The sequence below is a fragment of the Enoplosus armatus genome, chromosome 2 (assembly GCF_043641665.1).
Source record: "Enoplosus armatus isolate fEnoArm2 chromosome 2, fEnoArm2.hap1, whole genome shotgun sequence".
Classification (NCBI taxonomy): Eukaryota; Metazoa; Chordata; class Actinopteri; order Centrarchiformes; family Enoplosidae; genus Enoplosus; species Enoplosus armatus.
The window spans coordinates 23,275,616-23,299,401 of record NC_092181.1 but is presented as its reverse complement, the minus strand read 5'-3'; the positions used below and the strand labels follow the sequence as shown (position 1 = coordinate 23,299,401).

General features: G+C 41.3%; 2 protein-coding genes across 2 annotated transcripts in view; one reads left to right on the top strand and one right to left on the bottom strand.

Annotated features, from left to right (window-relative positions):
• Window positions 1-1,413: 1,413 nt before the first annotated feature.
• Window positions 1,414-6,844, bottom strand: LOC139298629 (retinol dehydrogenase 8-like). Its single transcript, XM_070921320.1, has 6 exons — window positions 6,724-6,844; window positions 3,646-3,807; window positions 3,373-3,552; window positions 2,992-3,085; window positions 1,756-1,939; window positions 1,414-1,641 (listed from the first exon to the last, which is right to left on the bottom strand). Exons 1-6 carry the CDS (start codon window positions 6,827-6,829, stop codon window positions 1,414-1,416), a joined length of 954 nt encoding a protein of 317 aa, XP_070777421.1. The 5' UTR covers window positions 6,830-6,844.
• Window positions 6,845-9,532: 2,688 nt separating this feature from the next.
• LOC139291034 (collagen alpha-1(XI) chain-like) overlaps window positions 9,533-23,786 on the top strand; it is a 33,988-nt gene continuing 19,734 nt past the window's right edge. The window contains exons 1-6 of the mRNA XM_070912925.1: window positions 9,533-9,608; window positions 21,361-21,528; window positions 21,645-21,736; window positions 21,938-22,059; window positions 22,209-22,371; window positions 23,423-23,545. Of these exons, the coding sequence (XP_070769026.1) occupies window positions 9,533-9,608; window positions 21,361-21,528; window positions 21,645-21,736; window positions 21,938-22,059; window positions 22,209-22,371; window positions 23,423-23,545 (744 nt within the window). The remainder of the gene's footprint in view (window positions 9,609-21,360; window positions 21,529-21,644; window positions 21,737-21,937; window positions 22,060-22,208; window positions 22,372-23,422; window positions 23,546-23,786) is intronic.

The window sequence follows — 23,786 nt, the reverse complement described above, 5'->3', positions numbered from 1 at the left end:
CATTGCCTTCACAGTTATAGCCACAGTTTTCCAAAGCACCACATTAGGTCACCTATGGTCACCTTGAAGATATATCATAAATATCTAAATATACCCTGGAATAATTTAGCTAAAGCTTGTTTTAAGCCCTTGCAAATGGAGTTACACATGTAATCTTACACAGATGACACAAATGGTGTCATTGATGTCTGTTTTCTTTCTTTTTTGTAGTAGGAAATAGGAATTTCCCCATAATTATTCACAATTGATTAACAATGATTTTACTTTGTGAGTAATACATTTACATTTATTTAGAAAAACAATGAACTAATCAAACTTTGCTTTCTATGCTTTCTATAAATCACATGGATAAAGAATTGGGACATACTGTATGTTGTGTTTGTGAAGGACAACCTTACAAACAAAGCTCACATACTCTAACATGCTATGCACATGGAGTATCAGTAAAACCACATGTTTATCAACATTATGATGTCATATATGCAGGTGGACTTTTTTACTTGTCCTTGTTGTAAATATTATATTATAGATATAATTCCAGTATTTCTTTATTTGTGTAAATGCCACGTTTATGTGTCTGAATCTCCTCATGATATCAAAACATTGCAGTTTGGGTCATTCCAATTAGTCAGTCAATTGCATAACTTTAATTGAAATTGCAATGTGAAATATGTTTGGTTTTATTATTGTATCCTGTAGTGCCTCAGTGCTTTTATTTACAGAATGGCAAACGGTTTTCCATCAGTCTAAGGTAGCAGCAGAGACATTTTTGCTGAAATGTATGACACCTGAGAGAAATGACAGAGAGACTGCCAGGAAAGAGTCTCTTCTGAACAGAAAGAGAGTGAACGAAATTACATGCATATACCTAATAAGCATTTACCATAATCATGAGTAATGTGAATGCAACCACATTTGCTGAAAACTGTCAGAAGCACTAACACAACTCCTGGAAGTTATAAATGACAATTTTTAATGCCAAAGTAGTTGCTCCAATACATTGAAGGATCTTGAAAAATATGTACATAGATGGAAATACATATGCTACAGATAAACAAGGCGTAGGACTATCTTTCTGATCCAATTAGAGTTTAAAACAATCTGAAATGTGAAGTTGTGTGGGACCTATTGGGATAAAATAATGAAAAAATCAGGCTACAGTATAATGTTTCATAAGTGCAAACCCTAATCATTTGGCACTCTGGGTAGGCTAACAAATCTTACAAACTGTGGTGTTTAAACTCATCTGGACTCAGGTGTGGTATCTGTACATTCATAAGCTACAACTCTATACAGAGAAGAGAAAGTAGATAGGACTGTTCATTACAATACAGACTGCATATATACAGCAAGAAATATGGCAGGTCACAAAAGATCAACTGTTAGTTCACAGTGTGTGCAAGATATAAGTGTCTAGTTTGGTGAAACTGTCCTGCTCCTCAGACATCCACAGGTGAGGTACTTCATGGCAGTCATGCTGACGTGCATTAGAGGACCCAGGTTAAAGAGCATGTGGTAGAAGGCATGGACAGACAGGCCTCCGGTTTCATCAGCGTATTTCAGCGCTACGATGGGTGTGTACAAGGGGTTGGTCAGATTACGGAAACGCGGTCTGCTTGCCTCAATCACTTTCTTGGTACACTGCAGAGAGTGAAAGGATGGACAAAAAAAACCAAGATTTGCAATCAGACTTACAGGATTAATCACAGATGCAGACAGACGGATAAGGAACAATGAGGCTGCTTGTGAACGTACCCTTGCAATGTCATCGGGCGTTTGACCCAGTGTCTCGAAGATGTCGACGGAAGAAGGAAGATAGATGTTCTTGAAGTAATGCACCGTATCAGGATCAGCTCCAGGATACTCCTTTTGCTTCACATCCTGAATCATCTTTGCCTCAAATTCTGTGTGCACCGGCCCCGGCTCAATCAGTGACAGTCTGAGCAGAAAGACACACAACAACGGACCTGAACTCAACCACAGAGCATGGTTAGATGGAGGGGCAATTATTATTAATTAACATTAATCGATTTATAGCATAACAGAATATTACTCAAGAATTCAAATAATTCATTAACCCACCCATGACTCATGGGTGTAGTCTGCCTAAATTTAAACACATTTTTCACTACTATTTTTTCATTAGATCGTTAGACACCTTGAGGTTTTAGTCGTATATCCTGCTGTGCATTGTACCCCCTGGATTATTATTACTTTTTGAAAATGACCACAATGACCAAAAGACTATAATCCGATTTATATGTGACATATTTATGTAACTTTTCATAGCAGCAGTCTGTGAAAATGCAACATAGTGCTAATGTACTAAAGGCAGAACCAGTGGTGGTAATCAGACTGAGGCTAATTATATTTTTCTTGGAAAAAGAAAATGGGGATGTGGGCAGTGCCTCAAACAGTGAGTGGCACAAGATTAATAGTTTTAAATAATTTACACAATAAAAATAAACATTCTGCAGGTTACAGCTTGAGAAAAGCTACCAATAACGTTTCATTTAGCACCATCATTAGGCCAAAAAATTTAATTTGTTAAGCACTTTAGTTTATGACCACATACCTAAAACTAATTAGCCTCAGCTGTACTTTGTGTTAAGTGTTAATTAGCAAATGTTAGCATGCTAACACACTAAACTAAGATGGTTAAGAAGGTAAACATTCTACCTGCTAAACATCAGCGTGTTAGCATTTTCATTGTTAGCATTAGCATTTAGATACATACAGCTGTGGCTAAGCACAGCCAGAGCTGCTCGCATGGCTGTAGACTCTTTGCCTCGTTCGAAATGACAGCAAATGACAGACAGCATCTTCAGCGGTTTAAACAATTAATCAGTAAATAATCAATAATTTATCAATAATGAAGCTAATCATTATTTGCTGCTCTAGATAAAACTGAGTGTCAGTCAGAACTGAGGACTTTTTGTATCTGTTATTGGTCTGTTGCCAATGAACTGAAGAGGAATCTGTTTCACTCACGTGACATCAAACTTCAACAGCTGCACAGCCAAACTCTCACAGAAGCCCTCCATAGCAAACTTGGAAGCTGCATACACGTCATTAAACACCACACCTGTAGAAACACAGTGAATGTTGACATTTCACTTTCAGACCACTTCAGCAGTTCAATAGATCCATTCTTCTTCTTCACTGTTTCATAGACACGTCCCTGTTTGAAAAGACAGTAGTACTTAAACTCCATTAGTCTTCCTTCAGTTATCCACCCACTCTTCCATTCGTCCATCATCGACCCATGCATACATCAAACTGAAGCTGACAAACCGGTCATTTCTCCCTGTACCATTTAACGCCCCGACCCGCCTCCTCTGCCTTCACTCATCCTGTCACACCTCTGCTAACCTTGCAGTCCCATCACACTGCTGACCACGATGATGTGTCCTCCTTTCCTACTCTTCATGTCAGGCATCACCTCCTTGATCATGCGGATCACCCCGAAGAAATTGGTCTCGAACACTTTCTTCATCTCCTCGATCGGGATGCTCTCCAGTGGACCCACGAGGCCGATACCTGCATTATTGACTGGTGAGGAGAAGAAGAAATTGAGTCATCGACATCACTTTGGGACAGTGCAGCAATGCGTGGTGCAACACGATGAGGATGCATTTTACTTACTGAGAACATCCACGTGTCGATCTTTGATGCCGTTAATACACTGTTTGACGGACTCATCGTTGCAGACGTCCAGTACAGCCAGAGAAAGAGTTTTCCCGTACGCGTCCCCGGCTGCTTCCACAAGCTTATCTTTACGTTTCAGATCACGCATCGTTGCTATGACTGTGAAGAGGTGGAAGAGACGGAAAAACAGAAAGTACTGAGAGGAGCGTAGAAGAGATTGTTCTTGGCTTTTGTTGTGATTTGCTATGTTCTGTCTCTGGGGGGAAATACCTTGCTGTACTAATCAGCCATGCAAATGGAGTTGAACAAAGCTTTTTACAGTCTGTTCCAGTAGTATCTGTAACTCACCCAGTTTTCTCATAATATCTTTCTTTAATAACTTTCTGAAACATGTTCCTGCGGTTTTATTTGCGCTTAACCTGAATGGGTGTCTACTGTACTGGCTAGTAATATCTGAAGACAGCTTTATATAAACAAAGATAAAATTAGTTTGTGATAATTTAACAACATATTCCATAATCCTTAGCAAATGGCACACGGTCAAAACGGTTGTTTTACCTTTGTTTTGTGCAGGCGTTACTCTTTTCATCATTGCTCTTCGCCAATAGCCCCATGTATTAATAGCCCTGCGCATAATTACCCTCCTTTTATTTCCATGGGCACCTTCCAAGTGTGAGTTTGTGAATGGATGTAACACTCCCTCTCTACCTGCAACTTCAGAACTACGCCTTCAGGCTGCTGCTGTAAATAGGCATTAGGCAACCTGCCCGGGTAAATGAGGTTACAGAAAGACAATATCACTATCTGGAGAGACAAAGTGAGTTCATTGGCTCAGGCTGCATGTAGGCTCACACAAGATACACACATAAACACAAACATCGTGTTATGTACAGCAGACTCCAGTGTCTTGATAAGTTTGTAGAGTTTTTAGGAGAGAATTTTCATCCTGTGAGTGATCCTGTCTTTGTGTACATTTCCTGTCATAGGAGTGAACGGAAAGAAAGGAGTAAAGGTCATGAAGAACTGGGAGGGAGACGCAACAAAAATATTGTGAGAGAGACACGGGATAGCAGGTGAGAATGGAGGGTAAAGTACACACAGGAAGGAAACTGTGTTCACATACATCCCTTTCCTGACTCGACCTGTTTTTTTGTTGAATTAACTTTATGAATAACTGTCTGAAATAGCACATCAATGGAGATGTCAGTCCTTGTAGTAAAGATAACCTTAAGTAGCCCTAATATAGACGCGCTGCGCTCATGAACAGTCCTGTTACAGCAGCCAGTTTACATATCAGCATTAGCGTCTTGCCGTGGAGCTCACGTCACCTGCCTCCTCCAGGAATAGCCCTCGCCAGCCTGTCATCCACAATGGAGCTCAGCGATCCGGGCCATAATTAGCCTAAGCAAGGCTGTAGTGGGGCTTTAGTTATTGTCTGGTGTTACATGTATCCTCAGGGTGGCTAAAGGTTAAGTTGGGATCAGAGACATAACTGTGTGTGGCAGGAGGGAGGCTGAGTGAGCTTGTCCTTCATCTAGAAAACTTCATATAACTTAACATTTAGCTTCTTTTGCTGACCATTTTCAAATACATGGGATAGAGTTTGATATTTGTATTTTATGTATTTTTCCTACCACTAGAGGAAGCCATTGTTTCCCATTAACTTCCACATGGCATGAAAATCAACCAGCAGACAAGAGAAACTTGCTTGAGTCTTGTAAGTCTGTCAATTGTCTTGTCAATTTTACGTTATAATGTAATATAAGTGCAGACTGATTTGAAACACCTGCATTACTAGACTTTAATAGAGTGGAATGGAAACCAATGGATACCTGGAGCGGTAGAAGAAATACATTCAAATTTACAATACATGATTTTTGGTATGGTCCTGGAAAAATTCACTTAACAGGGCTCCTGCCTCTTATACTCATCTTTACTATTTACTTCATGTTAGGACATAGAGGTGTTCTTTTGATGAAGGAATACACCTGATATAAAACAGTGTTTATATTAAAGGTGGACTGTATGTAGGGGGGAGGGTTTGGGTTTGGTTCTCACATGAGGAGTAGGAGGAAGCCTATTGAGGAGAACACAAAGCCTCAGTTTGGATTGGACACGGTCTGATGATGCATTGACTTAATGTCTCTGTGGTAAAACTCTATTTCCGTGTGACTGTTGTAAGCTGCTTCCTGGCACACATCTTTAATAAATTGTCTCGAGTATTGGAGATCTGTTGTCCAGACCTTAGATATGTTTGTGACACAGCTTGATTAATTGATTTCAGTAGTCTACAACTTTTGTAATTCTACCAGCATCACACCCTCCCAGTCTCACTTGGCAAACATTTATGTAGGATGTAACCCTTTCCTATGAAAGTGACACATGTTGGAAGTCCCTGATTGTATATTAATTGGATGTCTGTATTTCCCTTGTAAGTCTTGAAAGCTAAAAATCAATAAAGCAAAAATAATATAGCTAATATTATCACAAAGCTGTTAAAAGCTAAACCATTTGTTTTTGTATCTGGACCACAAAAAGCTCTCCCTCTGAAGAGGCCTTAAGAAAGCTAACTGTGACGTCTGACCTCCCTGTGTGGAGAGGAAATACTGCAGGCTATGGAGTTTCCTCTTCAGGGGAAATGAATTTGTCTCCATTTATCACTTTATTCCAGTTCATTATGTGGGATCAGACCGTTGTGTTATTGATTCTCAGTTGCTGTGTCTAAATTGGATCCTCATTTGCTCTCATGTGGTTCAGATTTGATCTCAGTCAGCTTTAGGTGGAAGTCGCTCATCTGCTGTGCATTCAGATGAACAGAAACAGAAACAGTGGCTTAAATCTACACCATCATGTGGACTATGTAATACTCTTATGTACACTCCAGTCATGATGTAAGCGTCTGATGAGTGATATTACGATTGTTAGTAGTTGTTGCATCACTTTATTAAACAATTTATTTGTTTATTATTGAACTATTTTTGCCAAGAAAATTGATTTTGCAATTAAATAGTGACTCTCTCTCTCTCACACACACACACACACACGCACACACACACGCACAGGCAGTGCACCTACCGTGATAGCGCTTCTGTTCATCGTGGGCCAGCATCACGGCCATCCTCAGGCCGATACCGGAGGAGCAGCCGGTGATCAGCACCACTTTCTGTCCGGGACTCGCCATGGCTCCGCTGCCTCTCCGCTCTGTTGTCACACTGAGAAGCCCGCAGACAAGCGGCTCTGCGGGATGAGTGCTGATTTGAGATGAGAGCCACTGTAAGAGGATAAGAGAGACGCACAGAGTGAGAGGGAGAGAGTCACATGTCCTGAGCGCAACAAGGCTGAGATTATCTAACCGGTACACAGCCGCTTGTCCCGCTCGGTCTTGTGGTCCTGTCATTTACAATTTCCTTATTTTATTTCCGTGACGGGGCAACACACGATGGCATTGATCTAAAACTTTTCTGACTCTCCGTGACATTTGGTTTCTGACCAACAGAGTGCTTAAAAGTGTGAAGGACAAATTGATAAGAACCAATTTGAAGTTGCATGTCGGTCTGTAGATGTCAGCCTCTGCTCGGCTAAGAGATTTGGCGCCGCCGAGCGGTCAATATGAGTATTCTTCAAATCAGCCCACTGTAGCTATGAATGGAGTGACTTCTATTATTAAAAGCCAATAGAAATCTGGCTACATTATACAGGATGATCATCCCTGAGGGTGTTTTTTATTATTTGCAGAGTGAGTGTCAGAAAGTTATAATTATGACCAGTAGAATAGATAAAACAAGTACTAAAGCTCTCTCTCTCTCTCTCTTTCACACATTCACACTTGAACACAAGTGTGTAGCTGCCTGACATACGTTTAAGACATCCTTCTTGAAGCAGGAGGTAGGGCATTTGGAAATATGCCTGGAATTTACTTTCTTCCTCTTCTTCCAAAACAATTGTGTGCCTGAGTGCAATTTACTTCTGTTACCAAAACAGCACTGTTACCAAAACACGGACTTCTAATGATTATTGTATGCCACACTTACAGTGTCTTTATCTTAAAACATATGATATAAATGTTACCACCTGATTGTCTTTACATGTTGTACCGTTTCTCTCGAGTACATTCACAAAAACACAGAAAGGTTCGTGCATCTGCTCATAAGTTACAGGCTGGAAAGCTTTTGCTCTCACCTTCACACAAAGACAATATAGAGCAGTGACAATTTTTGCAAAATGCTGCTGCAAGATGGCACCAAGAAAAACAGTTATTTCATTCCAATACTCACATGAAACTACACTGTCACTAAAAACCTACACCTTTAGCCCTCTCCTCTATCTGCAGATTTCATAGTGTCTCAGTTATCAATACACAGAAAGGTGTGCCAACGTGTTCATTGATAACACATTTTGTTTTTTCTTTGAATATTTATTTATTTATTTATTTATGTCCCTTAATTTATTTAGGTTAAAAGAGATTTTATTCTTACAGCTTAAGTTGCTCCAATGTCAAATGCATTTTGTTACATTTTAATGTATAAATGCTACTGTACTACGTGAATACATTTGGATTTGATTTGATTATACAATTATATTTGGTCCTGTTCATACTATCCTTTTAAGTCTGGGCCATATTTTAGCCTACAAGTGATGAATCTTCTTAGACAATACAGACTAATGTAATTGGAAGCTGAGGACAGAGGAGACCTGTGGCTCATATAGGTATTCATGTGCTTGTATGCATGTGTGTGCATGTACTGAGCTCAGATTGTGTCAGCCTTCTTCACCCTATAAACTAATCCTAAAAAACCCTAGAAAGTTTCTGATACGTCCCAATGAGCTGCTGCTCTCTGTTGACTTTTCCATATTTAAGAATGACAAACCTTTGAAGTAGAAGACAGGAAGCATATTTTGTTTTTTATTGAGCCTATAGAAAGAATATGGTGGATGTGTGTGTGTGTGTGTGTGTGTGTGTGTTTGAAGAAGTGTTTATGGTAGGCAAAGACAGACAGGCACTGGAATTTGGAATCTGCAGCAGCATATTTTTATTAGTTGGGCAGCACCGTTGTCCTGTCCTAGCATGCTTTATGTGTGTGTGTGTGTGTGTGTGTGTGTGTGTGTGTGTGTGTGCCTGTAGAGAGAGAGAGAGCAGAAAATGAAATGTGTCCCAAGCTTTCATTGTTCATGTTGTTGGATGTTTTGTATTAGTTCCTATAGAGAGAAACGTTGCCGGCGGGTTTATATTCAAACATTGAAACATTATTGCACATATGCTCGCGCATGTGTGCATGACAACGTTATAATGTGTATGTGCCGGTGCGTGCGAGCCAATACTTGCCTGTGTGCGCGCGCGAGAGAGAGAGAGAGAGAGAGACAGATAGAGACGCATGTCGTCCCTTAAATCACTCAATACGATAATGATGCTAATAATGACACGCGCGGTAATTATGTTCCTGTACAGCCCCACGAGCCCCAACCAGGAGTCTCCGCGGAGGGAGGGGTCACCCTGGAGGGGAGAGGGGGGTGTGAGGGTGAGGGAGGAGGGAAGAGAAAGTGAGGAAAGTTGTCTGTGAGTGAAGAAGAAAGACCTTCCGAGATAAAGGGCTTTTTTTCCCCCTGCTGGTCTCCCTTCTTCATCCGTCCATCCAGAAGGAAGACAGTGAAGACAGGAGTACGTGGGCTGCTCGCTGTCATTCAACATCCGTTTAATCAGCCTTTATGCACGCGCGCTCTTAATTGCCAGCTGGTAGAGCGCACGGGCGCGAGGCAGCAGTACCTAGACCGTTAAAGATCTCGCGTGCACAGCCGAAGTCTCTCTGACTGCAGGTGTCTCGCGGAGCGAAGAGGAGCCACGACGGAATAATTGACCGGCGTATCGATAGCCTCAAATGCAATCATGATGGATCGATGGAGCTCAGTGCGCGAGACATGGCTGCTGTTGCTGCTCGTCACGGTGTTTTACACCTCGTGGGCAGGTAGGCCGAAATATCCAGGACTGTTTATTTGTTTAACTTTGTGCATGTAATTGGTTCGCTCAGTTCAACTGCTTGATTCTGTTTTAGCCGCTGTAAAAAGTTCAATTAGTCAGTGTTTCCTGCCTCCTTCCCCCTTTCTTCTCTCCTCCTCTTAACTATGTCTCATCAGCTGTCACGACCTGCCCTCCAGGCCCTCACGAGCTAATGAAAGCCAAGTTTAAATGTCATCCTTAACCCCATTCTTAACATCATTTTAATCCTTTCCAGCAAACGCACTCACTGCAGGCCATTTGTGTATCAGGCCATTTTCTGGTCTGTTGATGTGAACTTGATTTGTCAGGGATAGGTCAGTTCTTATAATAACCCCCCCCCCCTCTCCCCTCACTCATTTTCCACTTAACTTCCAGGAAAATAGTCTTTGGTGTACATTTTGACAGATGATTTCGTGCCAGGTCATGCAGGCCTAAAGCTTTTTGAACTGAACTACCTTGTTCTGGGATCCTTGAGCCCACTGCACATTTGCTAGACAGTCGAAAGGCATAGGCCTATATGTCTAGACTTGTTCTGCCATACCTGCTGCATCAGTCTGTGCTCTCTTACATCAGCATACAGGATATTTAACCTGTACAGCTGGATAATGGGGAACAGACGGAGGCAAAGTGAGTTGTGCTGAACTGTACTGGGAACAGCTACAGCAGCCCCTGGAGCTGCACTGGAACCACATGAGGAGGACTTCTCCTCCGGCTTTTAGAGCCTGGTGTCATTGATGCATATCAGGATAAGATGGCGAGTGTGCATCAGTGTGTTTGAGCCAGTTTTATGAAGGATTATGCTGTTTTATCTTCTAATGTTAGAGAATGAGACCATAAAAACTACAGAAAATAAGTAGTCCCTTTGGTAACTAACTTCAGCCCCTGTGAGGAACCATGGTGAAATACTAGAGCCCCAAGTACCTAATGTGTGCTTTTACCTGCTCGGACCAGATGAGTTGGACTGTACTCATGAGGAGAGGTCAGATGAGTCCGGCCATTCTGAAATATTGATATATTAAAACTTAATTAAAATCTTTTCTTTTATATTTCTGTTTAAACTTTGTGACACTCATTGAAAAGTCAAGTTTCACAACAAGAATATCACATGTAGTTTTGAGCTTCAAAATTCATGCAGTCACACCTCAAGGTCCAATTAGTAGCTTTTCTGGAGCTTTCAGTCATACCACATCAGCAGATGGAGTAAGCAGGTTGTTGTGACATTGTAGATGTTTTAATTTCCATTTTTTTCTGAGCACTTTAAGGACTTCTCATCCATGTTATCTTAAAGGAATAGTTCAACATTTTGGGAAATACGCTTTCAGCTTTGTTGCCGAGCGTTAAATGAGAAGATCAATACCGCTCTCATGTCTGCACAGTAAACACGAAGCTTGAGCCAAAATTTGGTTAGCTTAGCACAAAAAGTTGCTAGGCAACTAACTCTTGGCAAGAAAGCCCATAAGAGTATTTCCCAAAATGTCAAACTATTCCTTTTAAGAGTTGAGCTTCAAAGTTCATTCTTGACCTTGGAAACAAGAGTTGGCAAAACAAGCTCAACTCCAGGTGAGATCCGTTGAAGGTCATGTGATGCGATCAACAGCCACTAAATGGGCCTTGAGGTGAGGTTGTTGAATCAGTCATAAATATTTTCTCAATGGGCTTAACATGTGCAGCTCGTTCTAAGCACTCAGAAAAAACAAGGAAAGGTCTTCACAAAACTCAAGGCTGGACCGCACGTCCTTCATCTTAACTTCATTACATTGTTTTCCTCACTTAATTGCTGTTTTATATGCAAGTCAACATCCACCAGCTTTATTTCACTGTGAAAGCGTCAGCGAGCAGGTGACTTGGCAGAGACCCCACCATGTTGCCTCCACCTGCTCTGTCTTAGAAGATGCTGAGAAAGTATTTATGTCCCAATAGCCATTAAGTCATTAGATTTACCTGGCTTTGTACTGAGGATTAAAAGAAAACGTACTTGCAGGCTCCTTATTATTGTTTGTTTGGTCATGTCCCAATGATATATTAAGAAATTAAGATTTAAAAAAGAAAAAACAAAGTGGAGACAGAGGCTGTTAGGCTCTTTTTAAAATATGATTATCACATTATATCATGTTGTAACACTCACACATTCTTGGTCAAACCTCTCTCTGTCTGTGAAGGTCATTACTGAAGTGACTAATGTGACCTCTGGACCTTTAGGGTCATCTGGGGTCAAACTAGGTCAGGGTGTGAACCCTAAAGCGTCTCACACCTGGTGGTCAGAGAACACATCCTTGTGAATAAGAATTTATTTGTAAATAACTGTCCTGGTGAAGAGAAACACAGATACACAGAAAAACAAACTTATACATGTGCGTCCACTCGCATACGCACAGTATCAGGTGGACTTCCGTTTTCCTCTTACGTTCGTCTTCAGCTCTTTCATAACACCCATTATTTAACTGTCTGCATGTCACTCTTGATTTTTTTTTGCTCACAGTCAAATGCGTTCACACACCTGGCTGTCAGCTGGTTGGGTGTAAATTATGATCATAGTTATCTAAGCAATGTGGTCAAGTTACGGTCAAGTATGTTATGCTCTGGCCTAAGGTGTTTCAGGCGCTCACCTGGCTCATTGTATGTAACCTGTGTGCTCAGGTAGTAATTTATTGCTTTAAAAGTATTCAATACTCAAAAACAGCTGATTCTACATGTTAAGTTGAAGATACCTTCCTCACCTGTGTTGCTTATATTTCATTGTCTAGCAACAACTTAGCTTTCCATTTTAACAGTAGCACAACATTAAAAGGTTAAAGGTAAAAAACAATCAGTTGCTGGGTTGACAATTTAAGAAATGGTGCTCTTCTGGCCACACCTCAATCAGTGATGTTGCAGCGGGTGTTTTTGATTTGACAGATGATGGGAAACACCTGCTGTGACATCACTGAGTGGGATATGGCCAGAGGCACAACAGTAGTAGTTTTCTACCACATGTGACTCAGTGTGAAAATCATCTTTTTAGATATTTTTAGCTACGCTAGCGGCGTTGCTCTTGGGATGGCAGTGTTGATCGTACCATCACTTTGGTCCAGACTGAAATATTTCAACAACTGTAGGATGGAACGCCATGAAATCTTTGCACAGACATTCAGGTTCTCTTCAAGATGAATTATAACAATTTAGCTGTACTTTAGTTGTTGAGTGATAATTAGTAAATGTTACTAAATACAAATACTAACTTTCTAAACTAAGATGGTGAACATGGTAACATGTTGGCTAAACAATGCTGAAGTCTAAGTTTAAACATTTTTAGCCTTTTTCCCCCCAATTTGGACTTTTACTGTCATACTTTGTCACTAATAATTACACTGTTGGAGGGTTGGGTGTAGGCTGCTGTGTGTCTCACCTCTTTTCACCAGCTAGCAAAGAGCTTCACCACAAGAGGCAAATGTGTGCAAAGGTTTGTTTCCATTCCAGTAGGAGTTGCTCGTGCAATGATCCCTCAATGGCTTCCCACCCACAAACACTGTAAACAATGTTTAAGTCAGCTTCTATTTTTTGCTGATGAAGACTGTGAGGTAAAAAAAAAAAATAAATTCTGAAGTTTCTAGTAAGTTAACCTTGAGTTGACACACACTAACAGTCCTGAGGTACCACTACCAGGAATATAATCCAGGTCCGTGTGGTGGTGATCAAGTGCCTTTTTCCTTTTAGATAAATATTAGTGGAATACGGTGTTTATGGAGCATATGTTTTCATAGAAGTTGGTCCATTTATTGTTTTACAACTAGTCGTATTCACCAGAGCTACAGCCAAGCCACAGCCATCTCAAGTTCCTGTTAAATCCCTTCACAAGATATGTTGGATACTTGATGAGGGCAGAATGTGAAATGGAGATTCTGTTGAGAGAATTTAAGACAAACAAAGACAACTTAAAACGTCCAAAGTTGGATATTACTCAATAATTGAATGAATCATTTTTCTGTCTATAATTAATTCATGTACTACGGTGTGTCCAGGAGCATCGTGAGAGACAAATACATGGTATCTGTGTGTTCTTCAATGTTTAAGAAAGAACAAAATGCAGATGAAAGAGAAGTCAGCCTGCTTTTTGTGTTTGTACTGTAGCAGAGGGGGATAATGCTTCCCTCAGCTTACCATAACAACATGTGTGGACTTGCTGCTGCTCAAATTTGGATTTGGAAAAGTTTTTGTCCAGTGATTGATGAGAGCGGTCCTTGTAATTGACTGAGAGAATTGTTTAAATCAGGTTTTCAGGTCAGTTATGCGCAGTATGGAATAAAGGAAGGAGTTCCTCACAACAGATATTCAGAGCTTTTTCTGATAATGCAATGAGGACTTTTGGATTTGAGCTCTGAAAGAATGCGAGCATTGGTGCAATTGGGTGCTTTGCCGTTGTTGTGTTATGATTCAGTGGCTCCAATGTTTTAGTCCAGAGTGGGTGTAATTTTATAGTACCAAATGTGTTTGGATGGAAAAAGTAGCATGAGTGTGCTGTGATATGTACCAGTTTGTAACTTCCTGATTAAGCTCTTTTTAGTAATGATACAACCTTGTTGCATTTCTATTGATTCATATAGGAAGTACATTTTGTTCAACATTAACACTATAATAAGCTGTATAGTAGACATAACTGTCTTTAAAGTCTATACAGAATTAAGTTGCAATTTTCTGCAAGGGAAAACGTCAGTCTGTTGGTTTGTTCGTAAACCACTTTGGTCCAGACTGAAATATCTCAACAACCTTTGGATGGATTGCCTGGAAATTCGGTTCCGACATTAATGATTCCCAGAGGATGAAGCCTAATGACTTTAGTGATCCCCTGACTGTTCCTCTAGCGCCCCCATGAGGTTGACTTTTGTGGCTTTGAGTGAAATGTGTTAACTACTCAACTATTAGATGGATTGCCATGAAGGATTTCATACTTGGCTGTAGGTGAAAAGTTGATGTATCAATAGAAACAAAATGCGACAAAGTGTTTTAGAAAGAGACTTAGCAAATAAATCATGACGTACATGAAACATGTGACTTAAACGTCCACTGAAGTAAGAAAATGTCACATCTGTGTGGACCATTAAGGAGACTGTACATTCCTCAAATTAATACATAAAAGAAACAGATTTACATCACTTTTGTATATTTCTTTCTACCATTTGAGATTTGACTGGTGCTCTTTTAATTACGTCATCTTGTTCCGCCCGCTTCTACTGAAGTGGTTTAACGGCACCTGACTGGAGAATTGGTACCACCAACTGTTTATCTCAATGCGCTCTACTCCCAATCTTAACAGTAGTGGATGGAAACAAATAAATTAGAATTTTGTTTTGCAGATTTTCTGGAAATGTCAGCATTCAGCTCAAAGCAAAGCTGTGACTAAGTACAGCTTCACAAAGCTGCTAGCGTGGCTGTAGACTCTTAGTCTTGTTTTGACACATGAGACGCGTGTGGAGTTAGTGCCATTTATCAAATATTTTTTTTCTATATTATACCCTGCTGTAATTGAAGTCAGATTTGTCCTAGTTTACAGCAAATACAGTCGATTCTAGTGTAATGTCTCTGTTCAGCCTTTCCCAGCCCAATCAGAAAGCCATCTTGAAAACAAAACCCACCACTGGGAATAAACTGATTGGAGCCACGTTTAACACTGTCTGTATAAATATCTGAACTGATTGAATATGCACAAAAGCTGTTAAATCATAGATGTAGTCATCAGTTAGCAGTTCAAATTGACTGATACTTGAGTCTTTTTTCAACTTGTAATGCAACGGCAGCCACTGACCAGCAACTGACAGCAAAAATATCATGTAGAACAGCAGCAGTAGTCATTTGATGTACAGAGCAAGTCATTTAACAGGTTATTTCTTTGGTTGTTTCACAAGAAACCCAAAGAATCATCTGGCTTGGCATTACTGGTGATGCTCAGTGTTTCATGTCATCATTAAACATTATTGTTTAAGTATGAAGAGAGCAGAGATGTGTCTTTGCCGCATGTTATTCAGAATCAGGATCAGAAATTATAAATCACATTGGCTGTTTGCTTGATGTTGAGCTTCCATGCAGCTCTGACTGTACATGATAAATTTGACTTGACACAGGATGTCAAGAGTCTGTCTCTAAATTTCTCTGATCAAGTAAAGTCACCATTTGCTGCACACTTGGCTGGCCAGTAAACGTCCAACTCCTAGTATATCTGTCAATATCAAGCAACAGAAAATGCTCAAAAAAGCACGTCAATAAAATGCTCATGATCGTCATGTGTATAGGGGGCACATGTGCTATAAAATTTTCTTATGTTTGAAAATAAGCTCATTCTTTGTTCTCCAAAATCAAAGTCACTGTATGACGCAACACCCAACAATAATAGAGCACAGAGCCACAAAAAGCAATGTCTAGCTGTCCGAGAAGAGTTGGAGCCCTGCGACTGACAAATATTGATGCAGCCTTTGATCTGTGTTTGAGAGGAAGAGCGACTTTGTTGGAATGAATGAATGTGAAACCCTTCGTGGTTCATTTGGATCAAGAGGAGAGAAGATTACGACTGCGATGTTGAGACTTGAGACGATGTGTGATTTCAACATGCGTGCCACAGATTCCTAGAAGGAGATAAGGAGCACATGTCTGTCTGTCTGCTAGCTTCTCATTCCCTCTCTCTGTCACTGATATTAAGGATTCATCTAAGTAAATGCATGTGTGTGTACTGTATGCACAGACTAATGTGTGTGTGTGTGTGTGTGTGTGTGTGTGTGTGTCAGACAGCAGGAGAGACTATGCAGTGTGTTTCTTTGATCAGAGCCAGCTGAAGTGGGAGGAAAGAAAACATATGGTCCCTCGGTCCCATTCTTCTCTCTGCACTCTTTCTCGTCCTCGCCTCTTCTCCTCTCTGGTTTTCATCTCCCTCTTTTTATCATTCTCCTGGTGTAGCCTCTGAGGAGAGCCATGTCAGATGTCTTGAGAGAGACGTTTGAGAAAAGCCGTAGAAAGAGAGAGTGAGCTGGAGAAGGCTCCTGGGGCAAATCCTCTGTGGGGGATTTGAACCTGGTGTGATGTCTGTTTGTATGCATATGTGTGTGTGTGTGTGTGTGTGTGTGTGTGTGTGTGTGTTGGTGTAGGAGGCTCGACTGAACATTAGTTTTTGTTTCTGCAAAAGGCATGTTATTGTTTTCTTCACCATTACTGAGTTAATGACAGACTAATCACAAACACACACATACAACCCCACACATACACAGAAAAGCACTTACCCAGTCTTCACTCATACATTACACACACACAAACACAGACACACATCTGGCTTTCCAATATGGTGCCCGTTAAGTTGTCTGTGTCTGTGTGTGTGTGTGTGTGTGTGTGTGTGTGTGTGTGTGTGTGTGTGTGTGTGTGTTGTTTGTGTTGCTGCGTCACTGCCCCACTTACTTGTGTGTCCTGAATGTACAAAAGTGGAACCTTAAAAAGAAGTCGATCTCTGTTAAAAGATTGTTTACTTTAACTTTTTTTTTTTGTCAGCCAGCCTTTTGTAACAGATCAAACTTGCAATGTCTGTCCATCGTTAGGGGTGCAGACATTCTTAATCAGATCAGGTATTGCCCATAGGTGACCGCTTTAAATACAGTTTCTTTGTCAGTGTTATTATAGAATTCAGTGTTTCTGCTATCAGTTACAAACCTTACATAGAATAAGTTCCACACAGCGTGGTATACAGATTTTACATTTGGAGAGAGAGAGCCCTGGTATCGAATCTGAAATCTAAGATGAGGTAACTGAATCGGACCGGTGCACCCCCCTCTACAATACAGTCAAAAGTCATTAGAAAGGGGCACATTTTTAATTGTTTTGCCTCTCTACTTCAGCACACTGGATCTGAAGTGAGAAAATGACTTTTTGCACACCAGATGCAAGTAAGCTGAAATGTCATACGTTGGTCCCAATTGTAAGGGATAACAAGTAACATAAACTTAAGTAAAGTCATCATGTTTAGTATTTGTAAACCAGCAGACACTAGGCTCCCTGGTAATGCTCTTTGGGGTCTGGACTGCAACCATCTTCATTTCTTGGTGGTTTCGAGGGTTTTTTGTTTTCAGTCTGGTCGTCTGCAGGTGAAACACGTGACTAGTTGGATTTAAGTCAGGTGACCAACTTTGACAGTCAAGAACATTCCACTGTTTGGTCATAAAAAACTCCTCGGTTGTCTTGTCTGTATGATTGGCAAAGTCCAATGGGCAAAAAAAGGCGGTCAGAAGGTCACGCAGGCTCTAAACAAGCAAACAGATTAATCTGACTCCTTAAGCCGCTGTATTTGTAAATAAAAAGTGACAGAACCCGAAATTTCTGTAATAATTCCTGAGCCCACACTCAACTTCATGATGATCAAAAGAAGTCCAGTCTGAGGAAAGGCCAGGTGCCTTGGATGTTTTTTAAGCCGTTTCGTAGTAATAAAACTAAAGGATATTTTCATGGGCCGACATTAGAATTATTATCTCAGTCCCAAACCTGGCAGTTTGTTGAAGACCTGATATTTCGGAAAATACTATCTATCTGTTTCAGTGTTGTAGTTGAGAGGTTCATTCTTGTTGTGGATTTTTCTGTTCAAACTAGTGTCGCTCTGCTTTATGTTGAGGCTTACATTTGACATGCTCTGCATGTGTGTGCATGTTGATCATGGTGCCCCTCACACCAGAGTTTAGAGCCTCAGGATAACAGCAGCAACTGATGGAGACCAGAACACACCTTGTGTATGTACAGCACAGCATATGTACCGTGTGTGTGTGTGTGCGTGTGCCTGTGCGCATGCACACATGCACATCATGTGGATGTTGTTTTGTGCTTGTACATGCTATGAATCAACAATATGGGGAAACATTGCATGATGTCTTCAAGGGCATATAGAAGAAGAGCAAAGTTTCCATGTCTCGTCTTGTCCTCTGCTGCATTCAGATGTCAGTGCTGCCCATCATCATTTCTTGGTATGTATGACTGAAACCCCTCTTCTTGTACACACTGCTTATGAGTGTCAGGAGCAACGTCACCTGAAGTCTAACCATGGCTCTAACGTGTGATCACCAGGAGCTACCTTGTAGCCTAAATATGGCTTTAAGAAAAGCATGTTAGCAGCTAGTCATGCTAACATTTGACCCGAAAAATAAAACCCTATAAATTGTAATGCAATCCTACAGAGTTCATCTTCACACTTTGCAACGTGCACATGGTTTAATAGTGCTCAGTTAAAATGTGTTAATGGGAAAAGACTTCTGATATGAACCTCTGACATCGAGGATAAAATCCGTGGGAGGATTTTGAAGTTCGACATTTTGGGAAATAGGTTGAGTCGTCTTCTTGCCAAGAGTTTTATGGGAAGATTGATACCCCTGTCTGAATGGTAAATATGAAGCTACAGCCGATTAGCTTAGCTAAGCATAAACACTGAAAGCAGGGGGAAACAACTAGCCTGCCTCTGTCAGTGTACCCACTCAAATAGTTCAGCACTGTAAAACCACAACTTGACGTTTTTACACTTTGTTTCGAGCCAGGCTAGCTGTTTCCCCCTATTTACAGTCTTTATGCTAAGCTAGGCTAATCAGCTGCCGGCTTTAGCCACATATTCACACATGAGAGTGGCGTCAATCTTCTCATCTAACTATTTCCCAAACTGTCAAACTATTCCTTTAACAATGAAAAAGAAACACACTGGCTGATATGCTGTCACTTACTTATTGTGTATCACACAGGATATTATAGAATTTTGTTCACACTAGTTATTAGTCTGTGCTATCATTAAGATGGCATGAAAATTAAATTCTGCACTACATCACTAACTGACCTATTTTACAGAATTATAATTGCTTCAAAATTTCCCCCAAACAAAATTCAATACTTTTGCCTCGGTGAGCTCACATGAAACAAAAACAAAACAGCAACCTCACATAAATCACATCAAATCAAATCACATAACCACATCGAGACATAAACAATGTGCACTGTTTATTAATCCATCTGCACGGATTATACACATGGATTGTTGATGCAACTCTGTGGTTATTTTTGAGGCTGTAGCGTGTGATGTAATGTTGGATGTTTTTTTAAAAAATATATTTGCCCCTCCATTTATGTAACTGAAACATACAAAAAGTCAACCTACAATACACCATAACCACACAATGCAGCTTCAAACTAGAACGCAGAACTAATCAATACACAAAACAGCTCCGGTAGTAGTCTCAACAAAAAACATTTTACTGTAAGCAAGGTAATCACACTGCAGGACTGTTGTATTGCATTGCATTATATTGCACAAGTGTTTTGTATTTTTCTGAACACTCAGAGTATGTTTTGTCGTGCATGATGTCATCAACACTGAAGCTGCAGTGAGCCATCAGAGCACAAACCACTGAAAACAAAACTCATAGATGTCAACTTTTTACAGATTTCTCTCAGCCCATAAAGAAACAGAAATCGCTGGAGGTTTTAATAGCAGAGTATTAGCTGTATCAGTAAATCACATGATGCCCTGCACATAAAAGACAGAATTAGAAGCCTACAGAATGCCAGCAGGCAGGCTGGCAGACAGGCAGATGGACAAACAGAAAAAAATGGGTGACAAATACATCTGGCGCTCAGACTGAGACATTATGCCAACCTCTCGTGTGCATACACATGCACGTGTGTGTGTGTGTGTGACTGCATGTGAGTGTTGAAAGGTGCGAGGCAGATGGAGGGGTTACGTAAGCCCCAGAAATACGTGTGAAAAGAACCCATACCAGTAGAGACATGCCCTCCTCTACCCTACCATCTATTATTTCCTCTATTTTCTCTCTTTACCCCCCTTTCTCTCCCTTTTCATTTTCAATATGTTGCACATTTCTCTCCTATCTCTCCCCCGGTCTCGTCTTTGACGTCCCATCTTTTTCTGCTTAGTCCGTCTCACAGATCTTTGTGACCGTTGTATCCGCAGTTCAAAATAATGTGGGCTTGCATATGATATGCATTTCTGCAAGTGTTTCTGAGTGTGTGTGTGTGTGTGTGTGTGTGTGTGTGTGTGTGTGTGTGTGCGCTCGGACCGAATCATTTTCAGAACACATGTATTCTTTATTGCCCTCTGGTATTAGTCTTTGTTGTGTGATGCAGACTTGCATGTGCCAAGATGGGCGTAATCATGTGATTACACCAAGCTACTGCAACAAGTATGTGTCCTAGGAAGAGAGAGAGACAAAGAGCATATGGTCTGACTGACATAGTATTTCATTTTGTGTTTGTGTGTGTCTGTTTGCAAGATAATCACCCACATGAGTGTGTTGGGTGACAGCATTTTTCTTGTTTTCTCGGTTTTCTGTGTGGTGACTTGGGCTCCCACAGGTGCTCTGTAAAACTGGGGTTGGGACAGAAAGCTGGCCAAGGCAGCCCTGACTAAAGGCTCTTTCAGAATGGGATGTGGGAAACTCAGAGGATTTTGTTGTCACACACATGAACAAGCACAGATATTACCATTTTTTGCCGCTGCAGCTTGAGTTTGATTGGCAAATCACCGTGCTTGCCAATGTGCGATTCTGGAGAGTCACTTTTGGGTCTGAAGGAGCAATAAACTTGGCATCTTTCATCAGTAGTTTCAACCTTGAATGAAAAGCCCTGTGCACACATAGATACCCTCACAAATGAGGGTGCTACAGCAGATCAGCTGATCATCAAACCCACCAATCCTCCCAGTCATACCGTTTCTTGTCTTTTTGCAGCTGATCCTATTGATGTCCTGAAGGTCCTGGAGCTGACAGAGGACATGGAGGGTGTGTCGTTGGAGGCAGGACTGTGCACCAGCAGGGATGGACGAGAGGAGACGGACCTCTCCTTTAAGATCGACAGGAAGATTCAACTGAGCGCGCCTACCAAGCAACTCTTCCCTGGTAAGTTTTAATGTAACTCTGTGTGGGCTTGTCTGAGTAAATAATAAAGTGTGGCTATGAATGTATTTGGTCATTGACAGCATTTGCCCTAATGTGCATGTGTGTATTCCCTTTAGATTCACCATTCCCTATGAATTTCTCAGTGATGACAACAGTTAGAGCTGTGAAGGGCTCACAGGTCTTTCTCCTCTCCCTGTACGACTCGCAGGTACGCATCCATCATACACGCCACACCAGGATGTTGAAACCTCTTCCTTTAATCTGATGACAAACAAACAAAACTATCCACCATACTAACATGCTAGACTGACCATGAGCAAAAAACTAGATCCCTACCAGCCATGCAGACTGCAGGAAGCACTTCCCTTTGTCATTTTATCCTTTCTGCCTGTGTCTCCGTGTCTCTCAGGGCACACAGCAGCTTGGTGTGGAGGTCGGCCGCTCTCCTGTCTTCCTGTATGAGGACCATGAGGGTCGGCCACCTCCAGAACTTTACCCCACCTTTCGAAAGATCAATCTGGCTGATGGCAAGTGGGTAACTACACACACACACAGACACCCATACACATACCTTTGTGTTCAAACTTTTACATAAACTTTCCTCTGTTTGGCTGGCACATGATTCTAAAAACAGACAAGTTGGAAAAGAAGTGAATTTCTTCTTCTGTCCTTCCTGCCAGGTGGCACAGAGTAGCCTACAGTGTGGAGGGCCAGGCAGTGACTCTCTACCTGGACTGTGCCAAACTGGACACCCTGGATCTGCTAAGAGGTCATGACCCCCACGTCAGCACTGAGGGGGTTACTGTGTTTGGGACACGACTGCTAGACGAAGACGTGTTTGAGGTAGGACTGTGAGTGGGTGCGTTTACTGTATGTGTTAATGTGTGTGTGCTATTTGTATAAGTCATGGAGGGGGTTAAAGGTAAAGGATGGAGTGGATGGAGGCGAAACCACGATCATCACCACCTTGTTAAGTGTAAACTCATTTGACTTTGGTAAAAACTGAAAAAAAAACTTGGCAAAAAGTACAAAGAATGAGAACACACAATAAGTTCCTTGTGTGGGGTAAGGACGTGCCTCTGCTTGTTGCTGCTTGTTTGATTTCTCCATCAAATGGTGACAAATGAATATACATGAAGGCTTGTCTCCTCACACTGTCCTCCAGTGGTTGTGAGGATGTACTGCACCTTTACCTCTGTGCCAACCCTTGAGTGCTTGAAAGCTGCAGATGATTTAAAAGTATGCAAAGGTCCAGTTTAAGCCAAACAACTGGGATTGTAGATGCTCTCTAACATAGTAGTTATTGCAGAAATGAACACAGTCCTGCTTAAGCTCACAAAATGCTGCAAATTATTCACAATAAGCACTTGAAATCTGTAGCTGTGTAAAATCTTTTGTGAGTTCTGTTTCTGTCGCGTCCTCAGCAATGTGAGGTCATTTTGACAGATCCCAAGTGTGAACTTTCACCTTTGTTTTCAGTGCAATGTCAGGTGGTCCATCTGTTTAACTGAACAACTCCCTGCCCATGTTTGGCTTGGACTCCCTTCCATGTGTGTCGATGTGTAAAATAGAGCGAGAGGGAGAAAGCGCTTGTGTCTGCCTGTGGACTTAATGTGCTGGCGCCACTTGAGACTGAAGCTCTGGAGACGATTAACTGCAACGATAAAAACAGCCTGTTAATTCACTTTGATCTGACTAAATGAACACATACAGACATGGGAGACAGCATGTGACATATCATTCGTGTAATTAATGGCATGTTGTACAGTGAGGACCAGTGATGACATCCATAATTTAAATGTGATGCGTTCCTGATGATCATATGGTTTCACTAATGTAGAGTCACAGATTTGCTCAGCTTTTGTTTGTGTGTGTGTGTGTTATCGCGACACAGGGAGACATCCAGCAGCTGCTGATTGTCGATGACCCCAGAGCGGCGGAGACGTACTGTCAGGACTACATCCCAGACTGTGACGCACCTTTGCCCTACAACAGCATATTAACAGAGGCTGAGGAGGTAAGTCCCCTTCTAACAGCCAATCACAGAAGGTAGAACCTCGTGTCAGCTTGAATACAGAAAGAGCAATTGGATCCCGATAAGGTCTTTCAGTCTACCTGGCCCATCCCACACATAACACACGCTGTGAGGCATCTCAGGTGTTAGATGTTGTAAATCCAGACTGTCGTTTTAAAAGTAAAGGAGCCCCCGAGGTTTCATTTGTCAGAGGAAAACTATTACAGGTATTTATGGACAGTTT